Raw genomic sequence first — 20,439 nt, 5'->3', positions numbered from 1 at the left:
TGGTATCATGACCTGAGCCAAAGGCAGGCGCTTAACCAACTGAGCCACCCAGGCGCCCCAGTAATGTGCTTTTTTTAAAAACAAGCTTCCAGGTGACTCTTAAAGACATTGAACTTTGAGATGGACTGGTGGTAATTACAATGAGAGATAGCTGACAACTCTAAAACTACTGGTACACGGTTTTAAATTTGTTATAACCTGGGAGGTTTATTTGAAATATAACTAAATCATTGTTTCTCAGACTTTTAGGTCTTGAGTGGCATTGAGAAGTTGACATTGTAACAATTTCCCAGGTACTTCTCATGTAAACGTAAGTTCAAGAAACCGCTCTAGTATATGACAGCACTATAGTAAGTCAGGGTTTTCCAAATTGTATTTCTCTAGGTGTTAATAGAGATGTTCTTAGAACAAAAGGATTTATGGTGAAATAAGCTTGAGAAATGTTAGAAAGTTAAAGAAGTTTTTTTTGTTTTTGCTTTTGTTTTTAATAGCTCCACTTTTCAGAGCCTGGAATGGAATACTGTTTGGGGGGACATATAGAAAAAGGTGGCTCTTGTCCTCTGGTTTGTTCTAAGATGTGGCTAGAGAGGTGCGGTTGGACTTGTGTATAGTGGAGCACACTGTGTGTTATTGGTACTCTGAGCTGGGGATTAGTTGATCTCTTTTAGATACCTGTATTACAGTCAGGTAATGAACAAAGCCGTCTTGGTTCTACTTTTTTATTAACTGCTGCCCCCAACACTGCAAATTTCTTTGGAGCATTTATCATGGATAATGAAGTGTGTTCCTTAGACATTGGTATGTGGCCCATGGATTTATTTTGGGGAGTTGTGGGGAACTTTTTTTTTTTCCATTTCTGTTCTGTAAAATCAAGAATTCTGGGAAAGAGAAAACAAAATCTTTTAAACAATTTAATTGTTGTCACTATTTTTGAGTGACTAATTTTATTTAATCTTCACTGTAACCCTTTAATGGAGGTACTTTGATCTTCATTATTTGTAGGTAAGGAAGCCGAGGCTAGGACAGGTGATATAACTTGGCGAGGCTGAGCCCTGAGCCTAAGTCTGTTTGAGTCTCCAAACTCATAATTTTTTTTTCTTAGTGATTTTGCCTTTCAGTTTTATTTAAGATCTGTATTAGTGCATTGGATTGTTTACTGTGGGAAATACTCTAAGACTGAAGATAGATGTAGCTCAATTTCAGTTTTGTTTCTAAGTAGTTTTGTTTTTGGGAAAGTCCGTAATCTCTTTGGGCCTCATCCCCCCCCCCCCCACATTAAGTTTATAGTGCTTTCCAGACCTTATTCCCAGAATATTAGGAAAATTTGTGAGTATGTGTGTGTGTGCACACGTGCACATGCACATGTGCATTCTGAATAAAATCTGTAACTGTAAGGGAAGAGAGCAGGTAATGGTATTCTCATTTGTAATAATGAGCTTTCCCCAAACTTTGGCAAGTTTAAAATGGTATCGATGGGAGTTACTTCTGCAAGTATTTTGGTTGCTGTGAAGTGACTAGCATGTGACAACAGTGTGACAAGGTGCAGAAACGTCATCTCTTGGGTGACTTGGAGCTGATGGCATTGCAGCAAATTGCGGAATTTAGGCTCTCCTGTGCCAGGACCAAAAAGCTAGCCTGATCTCCAATAGGACAGGATTTTTAACACCTTTGGTGAAGAAAGGGGAGGGGAGAATTCACACCTTTCCAATTATTGCCACTTGCCTTGTATTTTCTTTTTAAGTGGTTGGGGTAAAAATCTGGTAGGATTGGCGAGATTGACTTATTTTATCAGCCCTCATTCCAAGGATAAGAATTCGGAATGTGAAAGTAAGACTACCTAGGTGATTTGACTGTAGTTGAAGAAGAAATTTAAAAATGAATTTTAAGAATGGTGCCACAGTAATTTCTGTTTCCTACAGACCCCAAAGGAAGGAGTGTATCCTTCGAGTAGAAGTTCCAGATTGGTAGGTTGTTTTTTTTGTTTGTTTGTTTGTGTGTATTTGTGTTTTAATTTTGCTTCTTGGGTGTTTTTCTAGCTATTGACTTAGATTTTTCTTTGTCTTCCTTCCCTCCCTCCCACCTTCCCTCCATACTGCTTTATAAAACGAGTTTTTACACCTCAGAATAAAATTACTTACAATATACCTCAGAAATAAAATTAAAGAATAAAGCCTAAATAAAAACTTCATAGAGCTGATTGACTAGATTGATTCATCATTTTTGAGTGAGTATATATGCTGGGATAGGAGTTGTGGTGCCAGAATCTAGGAGAAGGGTGGGCAAACAGATATTCTTGTTCTCTAAACTTTAAAATACTTAATGGTCATCTGACATGTATTTTTTATTTTAGAAGAAGGACGAGATATTACATGAAGTTAATGTACTAGTGAGGACAGTATATTTTATTTTCTATTGTGCATCTTATTCTGAAATGTCAGAATGTTCTCTGAAAGTCACAATGTATATGAAAGCTGTTTGCTGGGTTAATCTCTGATACACAGCTTTGTGTAGCAGACAGTTGGGAATTGCTTTGTGTAGCAGATAGTTGGGAATTGCTAAATTATTCACATTGTCAATTCACATTGACAAATATGGTTTCATTTAGGTCAGGAAGTAGACAGACGGTCATTAGGGGGATACTGGCTTACGGATAGACAGATTGTACCTAAGACATCACAACTAGGTCATTCATTCTAGCTATCTTAAAAGTTGAGTTTGAGGATATTTCTACTTTATTCTTGCACGATGGTGTGAAGTGTTGCTCATAAGAGTGTGTATGTCCAGCTTAGGGTAGGGTGAAGGGGTATCAGGAACACACTTCAGGGGGTGGACTGTAGTATTGAAGAAGGGACCCAAGTTTGCCCTCCTACTCTCAAGTGAGTGACACTCTTTGAGGAGCTGGGCTGGAGAGACAGCAGGTACTGTCTAGGGCTCTGCATGGTGCTTCTTTTTCAGGAAGACATATGTGATCAGATCTCCCTCTATTTGCTTTTCTCTAAAGTCTAAAGACTCAGCCTGGGCCATCTATTGGATTCAGGCCACCCAAGACCCTCTTATGGCCCCCCACCCCCCAAAAAAAGTTTCTGTGGCACAAAAAGCATCAAACTCTATAGCTCTAATAACTTAGTGAAAGTTTGAATGCTTCTGTTCACAGAGTGTGTGTTCCATGTAGAATAGATAGGAAGTAAATGGGTAGTAAACAAAACCAAAACCAAACAACAAAAAAAGATTTTATCAAGGTTGAAGTAAAACTCTTTTCTGCAGAACTTCTAAGTCTTTAGTACTAAGAGGACACAACTGCATTGTGAATCGGTAGGGGAGGAGGAGGAGTTAGAAGTAAATACTCTCTTCACTTTCCACAATCCTCTTTTGTATGGTATGGAAGGTATTTATTCTATAGAGAATTTTCTCCCCGTGCTATCCCTTTCTCAAAATACAGTTTGAAGTGATAGAATTGATTATGGTTCAAGATTTTAAAATCTTTCTATATATATAGATATAAATTTGAAGCCATGGGTATAGAAGTTCACGAATTGTGTGGAGTTGCAGCTTTATTTTGTGTGTGTGTGTGTGTGTGTGTGTGTGTGTGCACGTGTGTGCATGTCAAAAGTCCAAAATTTTGGTATTATAGCAATATGGATATTTAATATTATCTAGAGCAGTGTTTGAATTAGCTGGGGAAATACTCATTTCTACAGAAACTGGCCAAAAAATGAGAAAAGTAATAATTGTTTTAGAGAAAGCACAAGAGTTTTCATTTGCTTTTGTTAGGCTTTAACTAGTTCACATAAACTCCACTTTATCACTTTTCTTAGGAGGAATAGTTACCTGTAATCTTTTTTTTTTTTTTTTAGATTTTATTTATTTATTGGAGAGAGAATGAGAGAGAGAGAGAGAGAGAGCACATGAGAGCAGGGAGGGTCAGAGGGAGAAGCAGGCTCCCTGCTTAGCAGGGAGCCCGATGCGGAACTCGATCCTGGGACACCAGGATCATGACCTGAGCTGAAGGCAGTCGCTTAACCGACTGAGCCACCCAGGCGCCCCAGTTACCCATAATCTTAAAAGTTTAGCATTTTGGAACTTGGTATATTGGTGTTTTTGAAATTGGTGGAGCAAAATTGTAATACTAATTATCTCAAATGTGTTCTTGGTGCACATCGTCTTGGAGATAATAGCAATGCTTTAAAAATACTGTTCTCATTTATCTATGCTGAAAAATAGTATTTTTAAAAGCACTGATTGGAGAGTATAATATGTCTGTGTTCTTTTGAATGGTGATTTTTGAGAATTGGGCCATAAACTTCTAGAATTAAATGCAAACACCAAAACTTCAAAATAACTTGTCTTTTCTACAATAGAGGGAACAGGAACCAAAGACTTTATTGCCATCATTATTTTATCTCAGGACCCATAAATGAGCAAATCAAGAAAAAGAATATATATAGTCTTCCTTTTAAAAAATTAAATGTTATTGAAATTTAAGGTAAGTCTAAAGTAATAAAAAGAAAAAGACATAGAATTTTTAAAATCTAAGATGCTGTTGATTCTGAGGTAAATCATTATTTTAAGTACCACCAGAAAATAATAGGCCTCTAATTAACTATGACACAATGCTTTTTAATACTTAGAATTTTTTTTTCTTTCTCTGTCTGACTTATTTCACTTAGCATAATATTCTCTAGGTCCGTCTATGTTGTTGTAGATGGCAAGGTCTCATTCTTTTAATGGCTGAGTAACATTCCATTGTATATGTATACCACAGCTTCTTTATCCATTAGTTGATGGACTCTTGGGCTGCTTCCGTATCTTGGCTATTGTAAATAATGCTGCAGTAAACATATGGGTGCATGTATCTTTTCAAATCTGTTTTTGTTTTTTTCTAATAAATAACCTAGTAGTGGAATTACCAGATCATATGGCATTCCTATTTAAACGTACAGATTTTTACATGAAAATAAGAATCTTAGTTGCTTATTTTCATTGTCTTCTCCATACACAATACTTTTATTTCAATACCAATTAATAGCATAATCTTTTTGGAGACCTTGTACACATCAGTTAAGTCCAGACTAAATCAACAATGTATAATTTTCCTTTGTACACAGATAACGAACATCTGTCTGGCTGACAGGGGTTGTACTATATAAGAAACCATCCGAATTTCAGAGACTACGAAATTTAGAAAAAAATTGTCTAAATCAATGGTATTTATATAGTTTTGTCAAAATCAGTACCACTTTTGCCTCATCTCTCTGGAGATGTTCAATGGGAAAAAAAGGAAAGGGGGAGAGGACTTCTGATTTTTATTCAGGAGCATCCCTGGCTCTTCCTGGTATCACCCCCCTCCCTTGATAGGAAGGTTCATGATCAGGTTCTGGAGGATTACTTTCAGGGTTTCAAGCTGGTCTGCACTGCCTCTGACATCATCCCCTCCTTTTATTAGTTTTCTGGGCTTTCAGAAGTGCTCCTCCCCCAGTGCCGTTTCCCTTGACCAAGAGACTTTGTCATTTTCAGTTTACTTGAAAAATATTTTCAGAAGCATTTGTTGAAATTGAAACTACCCTTTGGGAAGGCCAGCTTTGTCACCAGTTATTTAAATTGTCATCTTTGCTCTGGACAATTGTGTACTGGACAAAAAGTTTTGGATTTGGAGTTGGAAGACATGACTCTAAGGGCAACTCATACTTCTGGATATCAATTATTGTCATGTAAACAACGAGTACTTAGGTGATCTATTATTTGAAAGTTCTGCAGGTGCTTTCCTTAGGCCGCGTGGGCTAACGGTAGGTGGTTGTCGTAATTATGCCATAATTTCTTTGGACCACTGCAAGGGTCTCAGATGTGAAGAGTAGTTTTATGACCTGAATTCTGTTTGCTCAGCTGTGAGCCCTGGTAGGGTTTCCCTTATCTAAAACATATACCAAAATGGATGCCTTATTGTATTTCATTTGTACATAGGGGATACCTTTCTAAAATTCATTCAAAGAAGCTGTACTAGGAGGTTCTGACTGTCATTAAAATGGGATGATATATGTAAAGGGCTTGTTACATGTCAGAGTGTCAGAAAATGTGATTTCCTTTCTTCTCATCTGATTTTAAAGACTCTCTTTTTTTCTTTTTTGGAGAGGGAGGTATTCACTAAATTTGTTGTCTACTGTGTCCCTTTAATTCTCATCTTATTTGCAGAGCAGATTGTCTTGTCTTGTGTCCAGGAACTGAATCTGTTCCAGTTTATGTTATACCTCTGAAATCCCACGATTTCCCAATTTTAAAATACCAAAATACTTGAGAAAAGAGTTGGATGGTAGATAGCTGATGTCATTTACATTAAGGAGCACCAGGCTCACTCCCCTCACATTGCAGGAGTTGATAGTGTGAAATCAAAGGGCAAATAAAGATGATCTACAGCTCCCTAAAATTTGGTAACTTTTTTTGCATGAGAAAAGTAGTTTATTTCTAAATTAAACTTATACATGGTTCAGATGATTTATTCATTAAGCAAACACTTTGGTAAGAATAAACTGTGTGCCAACTGTCTGGTAGGCACAGTTCTCCTGGTTTTCTTGCTTATTACCTCATTTGTTTAAAAATATATATTTTTTTAAATCAAAGATCGTTTCAAGAAACCTGTAATTTTCTAAAACATATTCCTTGGAAAGGAAGGCACCCTGTGTCTGAGCACCTCCTCCTCTCTTACGTGACTCAGTGATCCAGGAAGTCATCTTCAGCATCATCTTATCTATTTTTAACATATAATTAATGAAGATAGGAAGAACCTGGTTTAAGCATCATTCCTAGGAACATACAAAGCTTGGCAACTGGCAATGCTACTTTTCTTTTTAAGATAATATAAATGATCTTTTTATTAGCAATGATGGTTTTACTTTTCTAAGTTACTAAGAATTGAATGTTCCCCTTGGATTCTGTCTACTTTGTTGCCACTTTTTCATATTTTCTCCCCATTGTGTAGTATTAAGGAGCAGGTAATGTTTAAAAAAAATAATAAACCTGGGTAAAAGTGTCTAGAGAGAGCTCATTGGTGTTTTGTACTGGTCAGAGCTTCCAGATTCCATAATGAGGGAAGTATTTAAAATTATTGAAGTAATTCTAATTGGTGGATATAAGTAACCAAAAACTTTAAGCTTTTTATATAGGTTCAAGAGAGGAAGCATCCTAATTATTATTTTCAGGTATCTTCTAGTCAGGTTGCTTGGTGTGTTTAGACTAGAACACAGTCATTGACTTTTCTTTTTAAATTTATCACAATTTGATTAGAGCACTTCTAGTGAGCAACTGTTTATATGCCAGTCCTTGGACTAGGCATTGAGATAGAAATGTGATGAAGATCTGGATTCAGCCTAGAAATGTCACAGACCAACCTGATGGGTAAAGTAGTAGAGACAGTATGCACAGTGTGCAGTGGATCCTTGTGCCACAGGATGACTTAGGGGATTGCTGGACCTGGGCCTTGGATGATGCTGAGGGTCACGGGATCATTATCAGAAGTAGGGGAGGAACTGAAAAACAGCCTACTAACTTTGGAAGCTAACATGTGTCTAAGATACTAACAGTCTGGTTTGCTGTTGTTGTTGTTGTTTTTGTTTTTTTAATTGTTGTACCTCTTCTGACCATAGCTGTTTGAGAATTGGAGTTGATTTGGGGGCTTTTGAGTGAGTGACTGCTTCGGAGTTCAGACCCCACCTCTTCCCTTGCTCTCTCCTCTCTAGCTGTGGTGTCCTCTCTGTGCTGTTGTTTGGACTTGCCAGTCCTGCCCAGGCCTTAGTATTCGTTTGGAGTGCTCTTGCTAAAGATACTTTGCAAGGACACATCCCTACTTTCCTTCAGTTTTCCACTCAAACGGCACTTTCCTGGTGCCATGAATAAAACAGCAGGTCTAGCCTCCCCCGTTTCCCTACCTGGCTGTATTTATCTTCAAGGCATTTATCACCATCACTGTCTGAATGTTAGCTCCATGAAAGCAAGGGCTTTTGCTCTTCGATGCTTTATTGAACACTTAATATTTACCTTAGAACAGTGTCTGACTCATAACAGATATTTAGCAGATATTTGTGGAAAGGTAAAAGGGAGGGACACAGAGAGGGAGACCTTGATTTGTTTATTATCTGTCTCTTATTTGAAGTTAAAACTGTACAAAGGCAGGACTTTGTTACGGTCATTCTGTACTCCTAGCACCTAAAGTATGTCCAGCACATATTAGATGCTTTAATAAGTTATTGCAGAGGTAATTGTGCACATTGATGTGTACACTTTAGTAACTATACTAAGCATGTTTAGTTATATGGATGTCCCTTAAGAAGTAGACATTTTTGTTCTAATATGCCAGTGTTATACTGAAAGTATAATATTGCCACAGAAGAAAGGCCACACAGCATATTGTTTAAGAGCTTGAACTTTGCAGATCAGACTGCCTGGCTCGAGCTCCTATCCCAGCTTTGCCATCGATTAGCATTGTGACCATGTGAAATTACTTTACGTCTCCATGTCTTAGTTTGCTCCTCTGCTAAGTGCATGATAGTACCGATCATAGGGCTGTTTAAAGGGTTTAGGTGAGTTAATATAAAGTGCTCAGAATAGTGTACAGAGCACAGTAAACATTCTAGATGTGCTTACAAAATATATTAAGACAAACAATGTTTATGGATATTCTTGGTAACTCATTCATCATAGGCAATAAAGAGTGGAAAAAATCCCTTTTTATTCCCATAGCCCCAGATGAGGATGATCCCTTTGTTTTGTCTCCAGATGAGCTGGAATAATGGAAAGAGATGAAAGGAGGAAGTGACTGAGATAAGACTTTATTTCCTTAGGGAATGATCTTCCTGCTTTCTTTGTGCTGATCTTACTACACTGTTGTTAGGAAGCACATTTTTTCTCTTTTTAAAATTAAACACAAAATTTGTTAAGCGAATCTGAGAAACCTCTATCAAATACAGCAGCTTTCAGTGTAGTTGCAAGAAGTGACACTCAGGAAAAAGTCAGTATGGAGAGGATATGCTGACCGGCCACTGTAGTAGGAATTGCATGGAGTTTGTGAAAGCGAAAAAGCGAAAACCTGCATCATCTGAGTCATGCCCCCCGAGGAGTGTGAAACTCTAGAAGGGTGAAGAGTAAAATTATATATTTAAAATAAATGCCTCTAAAGTAAATGCAGCTTGTTTCATTCACTTGGTGTTTGGGCAGTTTCTTTACCTCTGCTTTGCATGTTGGTGCCCTCTCCTGGAAGACTGCAGAAGGTATTTGCAAGGTGAAACTGCCAGAAGCTGACGGGCACAGCAGGCCAGCTGTGCAGTTCTGAGGGCGCCAAGAAAGTGCAGCAAGACCTGTGGTGTGGGGCAGTAAAAACAGGTATTTATAAAAATTTGAAGAGAGGGCAGAAAACACTAATAGTGATGATACAAATTGGATATATCTAACCATAGAAAGTATTCATAAAGCCTCTTGTTCTTCCGAAGATGGAAGAGTTAGAAGAGAAGAGGAAGAGAGAGGTGAGTATAGAATTGATCTAATGTTCTCTAGATAGATAATATTATTTAGTACCTGGACGGGCAAAAGTGTGTGTGTGGGGTGTTTGATCAAGCTAAATTTGTATTTACAAGTATACTTTTGAGGGTTGTAATGTTTTGTTTAGGAATGGGATACTTACGTTTAGTAAGCTAATTTTAACTTACTTATGCCTAATGGTTATCACTCTCAAGTAAATTACATTAAAAAGAAATTAAGTTCTAAGTTGAGACCTCTAGCAGGGGTTGATTAAAAAAAAAATCGACTTGAATTAGGATACATCTTCTAACTCTAGACACTGCTTGCAAGATAGAAGAGGGCTATCTATCCCTGACTTGCTTTAGGTGCCACTTAACCTGTGTGCTCAGAGGGAAGCAGGGATTCACAGGATTGGTTTAGATACACCAAGCCTTTTTTATTTTCTTTTAAATTCCAGTATAGTTACCATACAGTGTTATATTAGTTTCAGGTGTACAGTATAGTGATTCAACACTTCTATACATCACCCTATGCTCATCACAACAAGTGCGCTCCTTAATCCCCATCACCTATTTAACCCATCCCCCCACCAACCTCCCCTCTGATAACCATCAGTTTGTTCTCTATAGTTAAGAGTCTGTTTCTTGGTTTGTCTCCCTCTCTTTTTTCTTTCCTTTGCTCATTTTTTTGTTTGTTTCTTAAATTCCACATATGAGTGAAATCATATGGTATTTGTCTTTCTCTGACTGACTTATTTTGCTTAGCATTATACTTTCTAGCTCCATCCATGTCATTGCAAATGGCAAGATTTCATTCTTTTATATGGCTGAGTAATATTCCATTGTATATACATACTACATCTTTATCCATTCATCAGTCGATGGACACTTGGGCTGCTTCTATAATTTGGCTATTATGAATAATGCTTCTATAAACATAAGGGTGCATGTATCCATCTGAATTAGTGTTACTGTATCTTTGGGGTAAATATCTAGTAGCACGATTGATTACTAGATTGTAAGATAGTTCTATTTTTAACCTTTTGAGGAATCTCCATATTCTTTTCCAGAGTGGCTACACCAGTTTGCATTCCCACCAACAGTGCAAGAGGGTTCCTTGTTCTCATATCCTCGCCAACACTTGTTGTTTCTTGTGTTTTTGATTTCAGTCGTTCTGACAGGTATGAGGTGGTATCTCACTGTAGTTTTGATTTGCATTTCCCTGATGGTGAGTGATGTTGAGTATCTTTTCATGTGTCTGTTGGCCATCTGTATGTCTACTTTGGAGAAACATCTGTTCATGTCTTCTGCCCATTTTTTAATTGGATTGTTTTTTGGATGTTGAGTTGTATAAGTTCTTTATATATTTTGGATACCGACCCTTCATCTGGTATGTCATTTGCAAAAATCTCTCATTCCATAGGTTGCCTTTTAGTTTTGTTGATTGTTTCCTTTGCTGTACAGAGATTTTTTTATTTTGATGTAATCCCAATAACTTATTTTTGCTTTTATTTCCCTTGTCTCAGGAGACATATCTAGAAAAATGTTGCTACCGCTGATGTCAGAGAAATTACTGCCTGTGCTCTCTTCTAAGATTTTTATGGTTCCAGGTCTCACGTTTAGGTCTTTAATCCATTTTGAGTATATTATTGTGTATGGTATAAGAAAGTGGTCCAGTTTCATTCTTTTGCATGTAGCTGTCCAGTTTTCCCAACACCTTTTGTTGAAGAGATTGTCTTTTCCTACTGGATCCATTCTTTCCTTCTTTGTCAAAGTTTAATTGACCATATAGTTGTAGGTTTATTTCTGGGTTTTCTGTTATGTTCCATTGAACTCTGCGTCTGTTGTTGTGCCAGTACCATACTGTTGTGATCACTACAGCTTTGTAATATGCCTTGAAGTCTGGAATTGTAATACCTCCAGCTTTGCTTTTCTTTTTCAAGATTGCTTTGATTATTCAGGGTCTTTTGTGGTTCCATACAAATTTTAGGATTGTGTGTTTCAGTTCTGTGAAAAATGCTGTTGGTATTTTGAAAGAGATTACATTAAATGTCTAGACTGCTTTGGATAATAGAGACATTTTAACAATATTTGTTTTTTGGATCCATGAGCATGGAATGTCTTTTCATTTTTTTGTGTCATCTTCAATTTCTTTCATCAGTGTTTAAAGTTTTCAGAGTACCGGTCTTTTATCTCTTTGGTTATGTTTATTCCTAGGTATCTTATTATTTTTGGTACAATTGTAAATGGGATTTTCCTTTTTAAGTTTTTATTTAAATTCCAGTTAGTTGTGGGGTGCCTGGATGGCTCAGTCGGGTAAGTGTCTGACTCTTGGTTTCGGTTCAGGTCATGTTCTCGGGGTCATGAGATTGAGTCCTGCATTAGGCTCCGTGATCAGCATGGTCTCTTGTCCTCTCCCTCTCACTCTGCCCCTTCTCCCTGCTCATGTGTGTGCACGCCTCTCTCTCTCTCTCTCTCAAATAAATAAATAAAATCTTTAAAAAAAAAAATTCCAGTTAGTTGAGATTGTTTTCCTAATTTCTCTTTCTGCTTCTTCATTATTGGTGTATAGAAATGCAACAGATTTCTCCATGTTGATTTTGTACCCTGGGACTCTTCTGAATTTGTTTATCAGTTCCAGCAGTTTTTTGGTGGAGTCTTAATGGTTTTTCTGTATAGAGTATCATGTCATCTGCAAATAGTGAAAATTTGGCTTCTTCCTTGCCAGTTTGTATGCCTTTTATTTCTTTTGGTTGTCTAATTGCTGAGGCTAGGACTTCTAGTACTATTTTGAAAAAAACTGGTGAGAGTGGACATCTTTGTCTTGTTCTTGACTTTAGGGGAGAAGTCTCAGTGTTTTTCCATTGAGTTTGATATTCACTGTGGTTTTTTCATGGATGGCTTTTATTATGTTAAAGTATGTTCCCTCTAAACCTACTTTGATGAGGGTTTTTTATATCATGAATAGATGTTCTCCTTTGATGTTTTTTCTGCATCTATTGAGATGGCTTTTATCCTTTTATTGATGGGTACACCAACTCTTGATATGACACTATTTAACAAACTGTTTACAATAGTAAAATTGTAGTCATTATCCGTGTAAGGATTATCCACTTAGTGTAGTATCTTTTGCCAGTTGTGTTGGTCAGAGTTCATACATACCCTCACTGGCAAAATCCTTGATCACTTTCTGTTGCCCAGTGAATGTATAGTAATACTAATTCAATGCAGTAAAAGTGTAGACAGACAATAAATTTTTGCTTAAAAATTATTTATTGTATTCTAAAATGTGTGAAACATCTACTAATATGAATAATTAGAAGATGGTTTAAGATTCAATTGAAAGTAATTCAGTGCTTCATATTTTTTAAATTAAAATTGAGCATTTTCTTACCCTCTGTGGTATGAAGGGGCAGAATATAGCACTTTTATTTATTTATTTATTTATTTAAAGATTTTACTTATTTATTTGACAGAGCGAGAGAGCACAAGCAGGGGGAACGGTAGAGGGAGAGGGAGAAGCAGGTTCCCAACCAAGCAGGGATCCTGATGCAGGGCTCAATCCCAGGACCCTGGGATTATGACCTAAGCCAAAGGCAGATGCTTAACCATCTGAGCCACTCAGGTGCCCCACAATATAGCCCCACTTTTAAAACAGTATCTTTTAGTTATAACTTTTCCTCAATAATATAACCATAGTGATAGAAAACTGATCATTTTCCAGTATCAGATAAACTTAAAAAACTAGAAAAAATTTAGATAATTATGATTGAACTTATAATAAAACATGTCTTGAGTTATCAGATGGTTATTTGGGAATTTATTGCTTTTGCATTGACTTCTTTTGTTTAATGATAGATTGTACCATTGAATGGGCCTCAGTAGAGGGAAGCACTGAGAAATAATGTTACAAGCACTACAGAAAAGCAGCCATTATCATTAGTTTCTTTGTTATACAGAATTGTATGTGACAATTATTTGTTGTCTGTCTTTTTTTAGTTGGTAGGGATTTCAGAGAGAAAAAGCAAAGATGTGCTAGTTGGGGCAATTTTGGCTTCTAAAAATTTGACATTCCTTTTTATAAATTGTCTTTGGAAGGATAGACTTGATTTCATTCTGTGTTACTGTAAATACTCTAAGGATATTAAACTTTCTTCCTTATAATTGTATTGCATTTGGCAATAATAGCATCCTTGACTAAATCCCAGGAGTGAGGGTAGTGGGCTCTAGCAGTTCAGTTAGTCCCTTTTACATGTCTTACTTTTCTCATGTGTCATAGGGCCAAATAGTACCTCCTTCTTCCTCAGTCAAAGGAGGGTGTGTTTTGATGAGTTTATGCTTTATTTGTGTATGTTTACATTCATTTATTTAGAATGTTAATGCCTTCCTTCAAATGAAAATTTTTTAAATTAGATAATTTGAATTTGGAGAAACATGAAGGGATATAATATCTTGGCATGGGGGATAAGCTAGTGTTTTTCCATGTAGACATGTGGGTGTATTGTCTAAATTCAGACCACCCTGTTTCCCCAGAGTGTGCAGCGCATAAACACAGTCATTAACAGATATGGTCAGCTTCAGACTGTCTACTTATGAATTTACAGGGATATGGAATGCAGTTGTCCCTTTTATTTCCTTTTGTCAGGGTAGGGAGTGATATGGTGCCATTAGAGATTTTTAATGCCATATAAAGGCAGTGAGGTAACATGGCCAAAAGCTGTATCTTATGAAAGATGTACACTCAGAATACGCAGTGACATTTTAATAGCATTCCAGGAAAACAAGTTAGTCCATCTGTGAATGATTCACTCTTCCTTTTTTGCCCACTGGAATTGGGATTCACTGTTTCGTTCACTGAAGCTTCTGTGCAAATAATGAACATGTAAATGTTTCTGCATCATTTTCCTCATTTATTATCAAACTAGACATCCAGTAATAGTTGCTTTCCAAATGATTCACCTCATATTTTTATAATGTAGTTGTATTTAAATTGCCTTGATAATAGTGCAGCAAAATTACATTCTTATTTGAGAGCCAGCCAAAAGCTCCAATTTAATATGAAAAATCAAAACAAAATAAAAAACTCAAAAAAGAAAAAAGAAAAAAAAATAATCCTGCATCATCTGGATTATGCCCCCAGAGGAATATGAAGCTGTAGAAGAGTAAAAATACCAATTATTTATTGGAAATAAGTGCTTCCAAGGCAAATTTGTAAGTTTGGTCAGCTTCTGTACCATTGCCTTGCACATTGGTGCCCTTTTCTGGAATACTGAATGTAGGACTAAGTAAAATGAATGAGGTTTTAAAAATATCCTGAGCCAGAACCTCTAGGTGACACTTACTACAATTCTTCATTTGTAAAGACTGAATTATGTTATCCATGCCAAACAGAACTAGCCATTAGGAGTTTCTATAGTTAGATTTTATCAGTGGTTCTCTATAATTATAAAGTCCCTGAAATCATTTATAAGTAAAATGCAGTTCCATCTAGAGAGATGTATTCTATATAAATGTCAAAAGTAGGTTCATTTGAGGCAGTTTCTTTAGAGAAGTCAAGTATTAATTTCTACTGAGAGCCAGTTAACATTTGTGTACAATACAAATAGCGGCTTACATTTAATAAAATACTGCCTGATGTAATAATCTTATGTGATCATCCAAATAACCAAGTAATAATCTTAAAGATGTAAGGAGTAGTAGTAGTAGTAGATTTTCCATGGGTTACAGTGGTGCCTCAAAATCCTGATAACACATCAGAATCATCTTGGAGCTTAAAAAGAAAATGTGAAGACCCACCTCAAGCAAACAGTCTGAGAATTCCCTGGAGTAGTGGGTCTGGTGATGGAAACTAACATTTATTGTTCACTATGTGCCAAATGCTACTAGGTAAACGTTTATGTGGATCTTCTCATTTAATCTGCACAACACCTTGGGAAGTTGGTATTGTTCTCTCCATTTCATAGAAGAAGAAACTGAGGCTCACAGAAGATAATGAATTTACCCACTCTGGTGACTGATAGAACCAATTTTTGAACCTTGACAGTCTAACTGGAGCTTTTTGGCAGATACTTGCTTTTAGCATCTTCTACATTAATAATTGTTACTGGCAAACTAAGCACTTGCATGTAGAATCTCATTAATAAATGAAAGGAGACCTCATTCTTCTGCTGTAATGGATTTGTGTTCAGATGAATACACTGCTAGACATACTTCTTTGTCACACATTTCTGGATTCCTTGGGCATATTGGACATTACAGCCCCTTACCAGGTGATCGAGCCACATGAGTGGAGGGGACTGCTAAGCTTGTACTGAGTTCCCACAGGTAGTGGATAGTTGCTGTGGCTACTAGACAGCTCTGCCTGAATATCCTGTGGACCCCCTTGTATGATTACATATATATTATTACCCACCCCTCTGTCTCCTGTTTCTGTATGTGTGCGTGCTTGCGTGCCCCTCACACACTGTTACACGTCCCATCTTCTTCCTCTTGTATTCGTTATCTTGGTTGGTGGCAACATACTCTGCCCAGCTTCTAAGTCAGAGTTAGCTTTCTGCCCTCCCTTGGAACACAACTCCACACACATTCCAAATCACTCATTATGTTCCTTCAGTTTATTTTTTGTAAATATCTTTCAGAGCAGAGCAGGGTTTGTTTGTTTGTTTGTTTGTTTTAAGATTTTATTTATTTATTTTGAGAGAGAATGAGAGATCAGAGCACGAGAGGGAGGAGGGTCAGAGGGAGAAGCAGACTCCCCGCTGAGCAGGGAGCCCGATGCGGGACTGATCCCGGGACTCCAGGATCATGACCTGAGCCAAAGGCAGTCGCCCAACCAACTGAGCCACCCAGGCGCCCTGTTTGTTTTTTTAAAATTTATTTATTTGCGAGAGGGAGAGCACGCACGGGGGAGGGGCGGAGGGAAAAGGAGAGAGTCTCAAGTAGACTATGTGCTGAGTGTGGAGCCCTAGGCGGCCAGTCTCACGACCGTGAGATCATGATCTGAGCAGAAATCAAGAGGTTGGTCAGTTTACCAACTGGGCCACCCAGGCGCCCCTTGGAGCAGGTGTTGTTTTTTGTTTTTTTTTTGTTTTTTAAATATTCACGTGAATTATCTTTCAATTCAGGTTCTTGTCTCCTAGCCAGAGTATTTTGGTAGCTTTTCTAGCTGATTTCTCTGCCCTCAATTTTGTCTCCCTATAGTTTTTCCCACATGGTACAAAGAGAAGTGATCTTATAAAAATCCAAGTCTGGTGGGGTGCCTGGGTGGCTTAACTATCCGACTCTTGATTTCCACTCAGGTCATGATTTTAGGGTCATAAGATCGAGCCCCGAGTCCAGCTCTGCCCTGAGCATGGAGCCTGCTTAAGATTGTCTCTCCCTCACTCTTAAAAAAAAAAAAAAAAAAAAATCCAAGTCTGATCATTATCATTTCCCCTCTTTAGACCTATAGTGATTTTCCATGGGTTACAGTGATGCCTCAAAATCCTGATAACACATCAGAATTATCTTGGAGCTTAAAAAGAAACTGTGAAGACCCACCTCAGGCCAATAGTCTGAGAATTCCCTGGAGTAGGCCCCAGGCGCATGTCTTTTCTGAAAGACATTACATATGCTCATATTCCCATATCTCCTTGGATATCTAATGGAGATCTCAAAGTTAATGTATCTAAAATGGAATTTCTTTCTCTTAAAACCTGTGCCAACTTTGGTTTTCCTATGTTAATTGATGACAACTCCACCCTTCAAGTGGCTCAGACCTCCCATGACCGCTTTATAAATAAAAATATATCTACCTCTCACCCCAAACTGAGATTCTTGATCTCTCTTTCTTTTCTATTTTTCTTCCATAGCAGTTATCACCTTCTAATGTAATATACGTATATATATATTTTTCATTTATTATAGTTGTTTATTTTTAGCTCTCCTGGGGTAGAAGCTTTTTCTTTTGTTTACTGAACTATTCCTAAATAGTAAGCACCTAAACACATTGCCTGACACATGGCAAGGAATTTGTTAATATTTGTTGAATCAGCAAAAACAACCATACCAGAAAATGACTAGCAGTAGCAAAATTAATAGTAGTAGAGGATATAAAGGACTTGAGTACTGAAGTCCCATTGTCCATGTCTAGCTCTATGCCTCAGTTTCCATCTGTAAAATGGGTATACAACTATCTACTTTATAAGATTATTGAGGATTAGATGAGACAATCTCTAGGAAACACTTATCTCGGTGACTGGCACAAAGTAAGTGCTTAACTAGAGTTAGATGCTGTTAGGTTAATGGGTACCACTGGAGGTACTGTAGCTGTTACGAATAATTTCTCATTTATATTTCTTCCAAGATTAGATGATGTGCTATCTCTGCAATGCCTGAGAAATAAATGTCCTACATAATGATGGCCAATAAGATTTCCTTTCCTTTCTCAAAGGCGATGTTATATACTTCAGGATTTTAAGTGTATCTTGGTTATGATATACTTAGGACTCTTTTTGACTGACGTTCATTCTGGCCATGAAAGCTAATGCATTTTTACATTTTTTTCCTGAATCTGTTGGTTTCAGGCCTTTATAGCTGTAATTTCAACCTGAAGAGTGGTGCCAGGGTCATATTGTACCCTCTGGTCCTTTCATTCCACTTGCAACTGGAGTCATTTCTTTCCACTCTTTGGGATTCTTCTGACTGGACTTTACCTAGCTTATACAGTATAAAATTGGACTAGGTGCTGTTTGTTGTTGTTTTCTATGCACAACTCCCTCGGTATACTTTATAAATGCGGGGGGTGGGGGAAGCTTTGACACCTTAGCCTAGTTTACTTTTTTTATCCTAGTTTTATTACCTCAATTCAATACAAATTTAAAGAATTTCTTAAAATTTAAATTCAAAGTAAATATGAAACCAGGCTATCTAACTGGTACCCTCTGCTGATGTCAGCCTCTTCTAGAACATTCCAGGATTGGTCATAATGAATTAGACAGTTCGTGCGTGCCATGTGATATTGACAGTATAGCATAGAAGACAGTGGAGGAAGTGGACAAAGCCAGTTGCTCAGTTCTTGCATCCTTGTAGCAGATGGCTTCTGAATAACTTCATCCTTCTCTTGTGATGTGGATACAGAGTGAAATTCGAGATTGTAGTAGGTGAGAGAGATGGGACTTCTAAAAGAAGAGCTAGAGTAAAGGTAATTTATCAACTGCTCTGAGAATGCAGGAGGAGGGAGTTGGAATATGATTCTTAAAAAAGTTATCTCACTTGTGTTCTTGTAGGGTCAAAAAGAATTTGCAAAATTTGGGGCACCCCAGAAATTTAGGGTAGGGGTAACAAGAGGGGCAAAAGGAGCAAGATGGAAAAGGGGTATGAGAGCACAGCTAATATTCCCGTGTGGCCCAAGCATGAGGAAAATGGTAGATGATAAATCTAAATGAGCCATTGGGGTCAGCTTGTGAATCGTCTTATCTGACATGCTACAGAATATGGATTTTCATCTCGATTTCTATGAAGGAGGCATATTATTACATCTGTGGTAGCACTATGTAAGCTGGGAAAGAAGGGTGAAAATAAGAGAAAAGAGTTTTTCCTTTGTATTTAGAGGACATTAGGGAAGAATCAGTAGGTCATAGGCAACTGAGAGAAGGTCTTAATGAAACTATAGAACAATAGTTTAATAAGGAATAAAAATTACCTAAGTAAGTCAAAATAAACCCACACTGTGGGTTGTGAAACACGCTACCAATTGGCAGTTAGGGAACACCATTATTGGAATTCTTCAAATAAGTTTAGAACAAATATTTTGGGAGGTGGGGTTACCGGGTGAACCTAGGTAAAATACAAGACGACCAGTTAAATCTGAATTTCAGATAAACATTGAATCTTTTTTTTTTTTAGTGTATGTTCTGTGCTAAAAACTATTTTTTTTTTTGTTTATCTGAAATTCAGATTTAACTGGGTATCCTATTATTTTTATCTAGAAAAACTGGTAATCCTAGTATTATAAAAAGGTTATGAGAATGTCCGGTGATCAGACTAATAATCTGATCCTTCTTTTGATGGTAGTGTTATTACCATATGTATTTACAGGTAGGAGGTACAGGCCCCAGTGAAGCATTTTCTAGAACACAGGAAAAACCTTTTGGGGAGTCTTTTTACGTTTAAGTGGCTATTAGGAATTTCACCTTAGGAAATTGTAAGGTTATTTGATCAAGAAGAAAAGAGAGACTAGAAAAAAAAAGGGAAAATTCAAACTACTGAAAGCATCTAATATTCAGCAGCCTAGATGGACAATGTCTTGTGTATTCCAGGAAACAAAATGGGGTGTCATCCCTCCTGAGAGGGATCATCCAGTTTGCTTTATCAAGTGTGAGCAAGGCTGGGCTGCCATTGTTGTTTATGCTCTTAATATACAGTGGCTCTTGTGTTCTGGCTCCTGTTTTTATTGGGGTTGTAAAAACATTACAAAAACCCCAACAGTAAGCACTCTGCCAAGAAGGTGAGGTCATAGTAATATGACTTCACGGGGAGTGAGGTCCTTAGAAGCCCTAGTGGACCAATAGACACTGGACTTGTGGGGCAAAGAGTGCTGAGAAGGGGCTTATAAGAGGATGTATGTATGGCCCAGCCACCCTAGGCTCTGAGATGAGTTCTTTTTGGTGTCTGCCTTATTGCTGGTGAGTTTGTGTTGCCATTATATTGCCAGGCTTTCTGATTTAAAAGGAGCAGTCTCTGTTCTTGCTCAACTAATCTCATAAATCATGAAATGGGACAGAATGAAGCCATCTAGGAATGGAGGTATTTATCCTCACTGTATTCCTTATTTTCTTTTTTACTGAAGGTTTTGTCAAGAAGATCCAGAGAAGTCTGATTTGTACAGATTTTAAAATTACCTCCTTTTGAAGAATGTGGGGAGAATGAGGTGAAATAGACTGGGCTGGGCAAGAGAATA

At 37.4% G+C, this 20,439-nt stretch overlaps 1 protein-coding gene across 8 annotated transcripts in view; it reads left to right on the top strand.

Annotated features, from left to right (window-relative positions):
* The window catches only part of PSD3 (pleckstrin and Sec7 domain containing 3), a 706,647-nt gene that overhangs the window by 350,938 nt on the left and 335,270 nt on the right, over positions 1 to 20,439 (top strand). Inside the window, exon 1 of one of the 8 annotated variants that reach the window (XM_027597429.2) lies at positions 18,591 to 18,640. The exons of 6 other annotated variants lie outside the window; for them this stretch is intronic. In XM_027597429.2, coding sequence (XP_027453230.1) covers positions 18,606 to 18,640 — 35 coding nt within the window. In that variant the 5' untranslated portion in view covers positions 18,591 to 18,605. Of the gene's footprint in view, positions 1 to 18,590; positions 18,641 to 20,054; positions 20,165 to 20,439 lie in introns of those variants that run through there. One more of the 8 variants, XM_027597428.2, reaches the window with a different exon arrangement.

Source organism: Zalophus californianus, chromosome 2, assembly GCF_009762305.2.
Source record: "Zalophus californianus isolate mZalCal1 chromosome 2, mZalCal1.pri.v2, whole genome shotgun sequence".
Lineage (NCBI taxonomy): Eukaryota > Metazoa > Chordata > Mammalia > Carnivora > Otariidae > Zalophus > Zalophus californianus.
The sequence above is the reverse complement of the archived record's forward strand: the minus strand, read 5'-3'. Positions and strand labels throughout refer to the sequence as shown.